Source organism: Pseudoliparis swirei, chromosome 19 (genome assembly GCF_029220125.1).
Source record: "Pseudoliparis swirei isolate HS2019 ecotype Mariana Trench chromosome 19, NWPU_hadal_v1, whole genome shotgun sequence".
Classification (NCBI taxonomy): domain Eukaryota; kingdom Metazoa; phylum Chordata; class Actinopteri; order Perciformes; family Liparidae; genus Pseudoliparis; species Pseudoliparis swirei.
Window position 1 is genome coordinate 27,174,176 of NC_079406.1, and position 8,889 is coordinate 27,183,064.

Consider the following 8,889-nt stretch of genomic DNA (forward strand, 5'->3'; position numbering starts at 1 on the left):
GTCACAGGAGGTCACGGGAGGTCACAGGAGGTCACGGGAGGTCTTACTTCTCCCGGGGGCGTTGTTCATCATCACGTCAAGTCACAGTTCAGTTATGTGGGTGAAAAACACACAAATACAGATTGTTCCCCAAAGAGATCCATCAGGGAGGACACTCACACACACACACACTCACACACACACATACACACTCACACACACACACACACACACGCAGAGGAAAGCCTCTCCTCGTGTTTTAAGAAGAAAGAACATGATATGAACAAGGCAGGTTAACTGGTTTAATACATTTTAAAACTAGTTTAAGGTATTTTCATATGTTTAAGATATTTGATTACTGGCAGTTTAATTCTGGTTAAAGACATTTTAATACCGGTTTAAAGCAGTCTAATACTGGTTGAAGGTAATTTAATACTAGTTTAAGACATTTTAATCCTAGTTGAAGACATTTTAATACTATTTTAAGATATTTTCAGACTGGTTTAAGACATTTTAATCCTAGTTTAAGACATGTTAATTCTAGTTTAAGGCATTTTAATACTAGTTTAAGACATATTATTACTAGTGTAAGACATTTTATTACTAGTTTAAGACATTTTAATACTATTTTAAGACATTTTATTACGAGTTTAAGACATTTTAATACTAGTTGAAGACATTTTAATACTAGTTTAAGACATTTTAATACTAGTTTAAGACATTTTATTACGAGTTTAAGACATGTTAATACTATTTTAAGACATTCTAATACTATTTTAAGATATTTTCAGACTGGTTTTAGGCATTCTAATACTTGTTTAAGACATTTAAGTACTAGTTTAAGGCTAATACTAGTTAAATAGTTTCTTTTCCTTCTCTCAGGTGCTTCTGTATTTGTGATGTTTGAACACACGAGGTCGGCTGTTCCAGAACATCGTGTTGCTGCTGCTGGACTTTGCTTGTGACCAGTTTCTCCACAGAGACGAGCCACAGCTCCGCGAGCTCTTTCTGAACGCCAGAGACTGTCGTGTCCTCCACCGGATCCCCGTGACCTCCCCGTGACCTTTGCTTTGATCGCGCCCTGGGGATGAAGGTCTGCTCTCACACGTCCGGCTGTGTTTCCTTCACTCTGCAGAGCCGCGCTGCAGGTGTGCGGGACTCTTCCACGGCGCCCGCTGCGAGCTGCTCGACAACCCGTGCGCCTCGCGGCCGTGCGCCCGGGACCGCGAGTGCGTGCCCAAACCTCAAGGTTACATGTGCAACTGCAAGCCGGACAACACGGACACACGGTAAACACACGCTTATGTCACGTGTGTCACTTTACTAACGTGCAGGAGCTTCTCAGTCTCCAGCTTCAGGTCTTCTTCCACACCGCATGATGTCATCATTCAGTACATCACGGTCATTTAGAGTCAAACTGACCATAGAGCAGGGGGCGCTTTAGGGGCGGGGCTACCAGGTGATTGACAGGTCTCTTTGACGTCGTCGTGCAGTGTTTTCGTCTTACAACTTTTCACTATTTCTCGGCGTGTTTTTTTTCACGTCATTAAAGATATCGCTGAAATGTTGGTCTCCTAAATAAAGAAAATATATATATATATGTATGTATACTTATATATTTATTTGAAAATATATATATATAAATAAAAAACATATATATAAATAAAAAACATATATATATATATATAAATATAAAACATATATATATATATATAAATATAAAACATATATATATACATGAATACATATATATATATATATGCGTGTATATATATATACACGCATATATATGTGTTTTATATTTATATATATACATATACATATATATGTTTTATATTTATATATATCTATTTATTTAAATAAATATATATATATATAAATATAAAACACATATATATATATATGTATATATACAGGACTGTCTCAGAAAATTAGAATATTGTGATGAAGTTCTTTATTTTCATGGTAATGCCAGAAAATATTTATTCTGATTTATTGCTGATTATGGCTTACAGCTTAAGAAAACTCAAATATCCTATCTCTAAATATTAGAATATCATGAAAAAGTATACTAGTAGGGTATTAAACAAATCACTTGAATTGTCTAATTAACTCGAAACACCTGCAAGGGTTTCCTGAGCCTTGACAAACACTCAGCTGTTATAAATCTTTTTTTTACTTGGTCTGAGGAAATATTAAAATTTTATGAGATAGGATTTTAGAGTTTTCTTAAGCTGTAAGCCATAATCAGCAATATTAAAAGAATAAAAGGCTTGCAATATTTCAGTTGATTTGTAATGAATCCAGAATGCATGACATTTTTGTTTTTTTAATTGCATTACAGAAAATAAAGAACTTTATCACAATATTCTAATTTTCTGAGACAGTCCTGTATATACATATATATATGAATAATGCAGAATTCCAGGCTTAAAGATGTCCATATGCAAAGCAACGGTCCACTTATTATATACAGTCACCTGTTTATATTTAAATAAGTAACTTTAATTACATTTTATAAATGTGAGGAAGATAATTACCTGCAGCTGTGACCCTCCCAAATCACTGACACACACACACACACACGCATACACAAACCATAATTGGACACGCACACACACATTATCATGTCAACATGGCCGACTCACTACAAACACCAGCACAAGCCTCATTATATGCAGCAACACTTGCACCGTTTTTAATGTTGCGCGCATATATGATCGGGTGCATACTATAACACACACACACACACACACACGGGTTCATCAGCCAGCTGGTTGCGTTCCACTCACAGGATGTACAGCCTCATCTGCATGTTCCTCCCTTCGTTTAGGACGTCGTCGCTCCTCGTGGGAGTCGAGGGTGACGCGTGTTCCCGGTGGCGTTCCCGATTAACTCGACCTCGGGCTCGGATTCCTAATTTCAGGAAACGGGAGTTCGCCGCGTGTCTCGTAAAACGCACAAATCGATGTGTTATCAGTACCTCCACGAGTGCGTCACATGACACGAATGTCATCGAGTTCGGCAAAAAAAATGTTGATATATATATATAATACAGATTTTTCCCGTGGTGGAGTTCAAAGTACACGACGACTGGAGCGCCTCAAACTCAGACACCAACAGTTTACAGCTTATTCAAGGCAATCTGGACTATTCTATATATTTATATATATACATACGTTTATATTTATATCCTGAATCACGTTTTTATTCCAGCTGATTACAAACTAGAGACTGAGACATAAACTCATGTTTACAATGTTTCCTGAGGGAAAACATCAAGAGAGAAGTAGAGTCATTATATAGACTTCTATACAACCAGAGGAGCCCCCTGGTGGTCAGGAGAGAGAATGCAGCTTTACCACATGAAGCATAGACTTCTATACAACCAGAGTCGCCGCCCCCTGGTGGTCAGGAGAGAGAATGCAGCTTTAACACATGAAGCATAGACTTCTATACAACCAGAGGAGTCGCCCCCTGGTGGTCAGGAGAGATAATGCAGCTTTTGAGACATTTGCTTCCCTCTCAACTGTCTCGCCTCCTTCAGGTGTCACAATAAAACGGAGTGTTGGCCCAATCCGTGTCCCGGAGGCTTCGATTGTAAAGTCACTGCCGGCTCCATCCACTGCAACCCGCTGCCAGTGGTCAGTAATGAGTGTGTGTGTGTGTGTGTGTGTGTGTGTGTGTGTGTGTGTGTGTGTGTGTGTGTGTGTGTGTGTGTGTGTGTGTGTGTGTGTGTGTGATGACATGTCCAGTAACCTTGGGACCGCTGCGTGTCCGCCAGGTGTCTCCGGTCATCGGCTACGTGGAGATCATGGAGATCAGCGCCAGCGTGCTCGGCTTGCTCTTCCTGGTCGGCGCCTTCGTTTGCATCCGGAAGCGCTACGTCCAGCAGAAGAAGAAGAAGCCCGTCTGCGTGCAGGACTCCAACGGGTAAGAGCTCGACCCCCCCCCCCCCTTTGCAGGAGTCTTGACCTGAAGGTCAAACCCTCTTCTGCTCTTCTGCTCACCCTCTAGCTACTTCCAGCCCGGTCTGACCAAGGGCTGGAAGTCCAGCCACCAGGAGGCCACCGCGTTGGAGATGAGCTCGCTGGGCGACGACCTCGACCACACGCCCTTCAGGTCGCTGCGGCCCCGCAGCCAGATCGCGTCGTCGGGAGGCGGGGCTTCCTCTCCGAAGATGCAGAGGCCCGTCGTGTGCAGCGTCGCCCCCAACCTCCCGGCCAGGCCGCCGTCCGGCTCCGACAACGACTCCATCAGGAAGAGCCAGTGGGACCAGGGCTACGAAGGTCAGCAGGACGACGCGTTGACCCAACACTTAGTTTATAGCTCATGTGTTTCTGGAAAGAGACGACCGTTCAAAAGTTTGGGGTCAACAAGATAATCTGTCTCACACTTTTATTTATCAAAAAAATATAAAATCTAGTCGAGACGTTGACGAGGTTATAAATAATGATTTTTATGGTAAATATTAATGTCGTTCTTCTTGTGGCTCAAAGGAAGGCCAGTTTTATAGCTTCTCTCACCAGCGTAACTGTTTTCAGCTGCGCTCACATAAAAAAGGGTTCAAAGGGTTTTCTACCCCTCCGCAAGTCTTCTAAGGCGATAACACAATGTACCATTAGAACACTGGAGATGGGCCTCTACACACCTCTGGAGAGACTTCATTTGACACCAGAGAATAGTCACTACACATTAAGTATGGAGAGAGAGGATTTATGATTCTGTCATGCTCTCTCTCTTCCTTACCTCTCTCTCTACCTTACCTCTCTCTACCTTACCTCTCTCTCTACCTTAACCCTCTCTCTCTTCCTTACCTCTCTCTCTACCTTACCTCTCTTCATCTTCCTCTTGTCCATTACTCTCCCCCTTTCCTCCATCACACATGCTCTCTCTCTTCCTTCCTTCCCTCTCTCTCTCTCTCTTCCTTACCCCTCTCATCATCTCCCTCTCGTCCATTCGTCTCCTTCCCTCCATCATACTCACTCCGTGTCCTTCTCCTCCTTTGTTATTCTGTCATGTTCTCTCTCTCTCTCTCCTCCATACCTCTCTCTGTCTCCTCTTTATGCGTGGCATATATATCTCTCTCTCTCTCTCTTCATGTAACCGATCCTCGGTGGAGACGATGAAGAGCGGCTGCTCGTCATCGTCGCTCCCCGCTGGCAGGTCGTTCGTCTGCTCGACCTCATCAGGAGAATAAAGGACGACTTCCTGTCTCTGGATCCTCCTCGTGCCTCCTGGCTCAAATGCCGCCCAGGCCCTCCGACCCCACATGACCCCCCCACATGACCCCAACCCAAACACACACATGACCCCCCCCCCACCCACATGACCCGGGCGTATGCCTTCCAGGCCCTCTGACCCTGCATGCCCCCCCCCCACATGACCCCACCCGACCTTCCAGGCCCTCTGACCCCACATGACCCCATCATAGAAACAATGGACCTCTTCTTTTGTTTCACTTTTTTTCTTTTGTTCCATTTATTGCAGTTTTTGTGTTTTTATTACAATTATTATAATGATAATTAAAACCTCTTTGGTTTGAGAAGCCCCCCCCCCCTCCGGTCTCCACTCCCATCTTATATGAAAGATGAAAGTCGATGCGGCGGCTTTAGGACACGCCCCCTCCTCCACATCCACAACGCATGTATTTAATATGCAGACGTTCAGAGCGTTTCCTCAAAATCCCTCCTGACACATGCCGATTAGACTTGTTTGTATCCCCCCTCCTCTCTATTTCTCTCTCTCTCTCTGAGCTCTTCACCCGGCTGTCTTTGGACCTTTTGCTTCTCAAAACAAACCAATTTAGAGTCAGAAAATCTATATTCTTCCCCTAAAGTGCATTAATTCTGTTCTTGAGGAGCGAGTTATGAATCGATGTGTCTCCTTCATCCTAAGAGGTTTTGTTATTAGATATTTAGATATTTAATGTGTCGGCCGATAACTGACCGAGAAGCATCGGATGTAAATATCATAAATTGGCCTCAATTATCCAGGATTAGTCGCGCCTGCAAATAAATGGTGAACGCTTCCTTCCAGCTGACAATTATATTAAATGTCTAATTATAAATCCCAACGAGATGTTCTCAAAGTGAAGAAAGAGAGAGAGAAGCCTCTACTTCTCACGTTGGAGGCTGGAAACTGACATGCTTGCTTAATAAGTCCTCTCTAAGTGGTTAATTGACTCCTGTCCTCTCCAATTGGTTAATTGACTCATGCCCTTTCTAATTGGTAAATTGACTCATGTCCTCTCCAATTGGTTAATTGAATCATGTCCTCTCTAATTGGTTAATTGACTCATGTCCTCTCTAATTGGTTAATTGACTCATGTCCTCTAATTGGTTAAGCGACTTATGTCATCTCCAATTGGTTAATTGATGAATGTCCCCTGTTCTCTCTAATTGGTTAATTGACACATGTCATCTCTAACTGGTTAATTGACTCATGCCCTCTCTAATTGGTTAATTGACTCATATACTCTCTATTAGGTTAATTGACTCATGTACTATCTAATTGGTTAATTGACTCATGTCCCATGTCCTATCTAATTGGTTAATTGACTTGTGTCCCTTGTCCTTCCTAATTGACTAATTGACTCGTGTACTATGTCCTTTCTAATTGGTTAATTAACTCAGGTCCTCTCTAATTGGTGAATTTACTCATGTCCTCTCTAATTGGTTAATTGACTCCTGTTCTCTCTAATTGGTTAATTTACTCATGTCCTCTCTAATTGGTTAATTGACTCCTCAGTCTACCCGGCCGACCCGGACTACTACGGCCGCTCGGCGGTGCAGGACTTCCCCCAGTTTGACATCGTGGAGGCGTCCTCCGCCGACTCCACCGTGGACTCACGCCGCAACTCTCGGTTCGGCGGCTTCCCGTTCCCGCTGGACCACTGCGCGGACCGCCGGGCGCCGCTGCCGCCGTGCTACAGCAACCAGAACCTGGACGACTTCCTGGGGCCCGACGGGCTCCCGCTGCCCAGGGCGCAATGCCCCGACGAGTACACCGCCATCAGCTACTACCCCACGCGGCACGCCCGCGGCCCGGAGCCCGGCTACAAGAGGCTGAGCATGCGGCTGAGCGTGGCCGCGCCGTCGTACGCCGAGCCGCCCGGCCCGCCGCCGCCGCCACCGCCACCGCCGCCGCCGCCGGTCCCGCCACCGCCTCAGAAACCGAACGGCGCCCAGCCTCAGGTGAGGCGGGCGGGGCCGGACCCGAGCAGCTACGGCGGCTCCAGCCCGGTGGAGAGCGACTACGGCAGCTCTGAGGAGGTGATGTTCTGAGGGGCGCGCGGCTTTTATTTTACTTTTTGGGGGATGACTCACTTCCTGTCGGCGCCGCGAGTCCACGCCACGGCGGATAAAGGCGTCCGGATGGAGACGGGGGGTTACTCGCCGCTCCTCGGGGGGGAAGGAGAGCAGACGTTCATCCTTTCTTTTTTTTCTGACTGAGAGACGACGGCGAGGCGCTCGGTAAAAGAAGACGAGGAACAATCCCCGAGAGGCCGATGACGAACTTTCGCCGAAAAGGTAAACGCCGTTTATCGTTTATCGTTGGCGTCCTCGCCGCGTGTTCGTCGTTCCTCGGCCACGGGGAGAGGAACGTGTCGTTGGATATAATCAGCTGACGTTGCTGTTGTCAACAAGGCGAGGGCCGGATCCTCGCCAACACGTCAACACGTTGGTCGTGTTTTAAACTTTTGAGTGTTTACTTCCTGTTATCTGTGTGTTTTAAGTCTCAGCGCCTCCTGCTGGATGACAGTATTATTGTTTTGGGAGCGGCTCTGCAGTGCCCCCCCCCCCCCCTTCCCCTCCGTCCACGCAGCCATTTTATATGGTGGAAATATGCAAATGTTGTTTAGGGTCCAGAGCTCGTTGTTGTGCTTCATTCAAAAGAGTAAACAACAACTAAAAAAAATGCTAAGAACCACAAATAAATATCGTTTTAATATCGTCGACATTTCCTTCACACGATGAACTTAGAGCGACAAATATATCGTAAAAATGGCTTTTAAGCAAATAGTTTCATTTCAGCTCTTAACTTTTTGTTTTTCTGTAATTAAGTAAATAAATAAATCTTTCCGTCTGTATTTAAATTTAATGTTTTTCATCACATAAAGATTTAAACCTTCCATCTTGTGATTTGAATGTCCTGGATGAATAATTTGGGTCCTAAACGTTAAACTACTGACAGATTTACATCAGAAAGTCAACAGTTTATATTGTGTGAGTAAGAAATTACATTTGTTTGTTTTGTATTTGTTAAATATCAGAATGTTGTTAAAGGTCAAAAGTTCGTCTTCAAATGATCACATATACTAAAAACCATCTTCATCGTCGTTGTCTTCATCGTCGTCTTCACTTCCTTCAGATTCTGTAACTTATTAATTGTGAGATCTGAGGACGTGTCAGTGAATCCGATTGTTGTTGTTGTTGTTGTTGTGTTCCTGAAGACCTGTCGTAACCTGGCGCCCTGTGCAGCTGTCTGTGTCGTTGTGTCCATGAAGTTTATTTTGTATGATGTGGGCCGTCCCGCGTCGCTTGTTGTTTCTCTGTGAGAGATTTTATTAAGATTCCGTCTTTCTGTTGTTGTTGTTGTGGTTTTGTGTTTGGATATTGTAAACAGAGTATGAATAAAGGTTTTATCTTCTACCAACGACCACGGAGACGTTTCACGTCTCGCTTCGTCTTCTCTGCGTCTTGTGAAAACGGTGAGTTTATAAACAACAACAAACATACACACACATACACACACACACACACATGCATACAAAAACACACATACACACAAACAAATATATACACACACACAAACATATACACAAACACATACACACAAATATACACACACTCACACAGACATACACACACACACACACACTCATATCTAGTGTGTAGTGCCGGTTCC

The 8,889-nt window shown here is 44.3% G+C and overlaps 1 protein-coding gene across 1 annotated transcript in view; it reads left to right on the top strand.

Moving 5' to 3' along the window:
- Positions 1–8,640, top strand: part of fat2 (FAT atypical cadherin 2) — a 75,299-nt gene extending 66,659 nt beyond the window's left edge. Inside the window, exons 24-28 of the mRNA XM_056439885.1 lie at positions 1,115–1,268; positions 3,527–3,623; positions 3,764–3,912; positions 3,997–4,268; positions 6,730–8,640. Of these exons, the coding sequence (XP_056295860.1) occupies positions 1,115–1,268; positions 3,527–3,623; positions 3,764–3,912; positions 3,997–4,268; positions 6,730–7,265 (1,208 nt within the window). The 3' untranslated portion in view covers positions 7,266–8,640. The remainder of the gene's footprint in view (positions 1–1,114; positions 1,269–3,526; positions 3,624–3,763; positions 3,913–3,996; positions 4,269–6,729) is intronic.
- Positions 8,641–8,889: the final 249 nt, after the last annotated feature.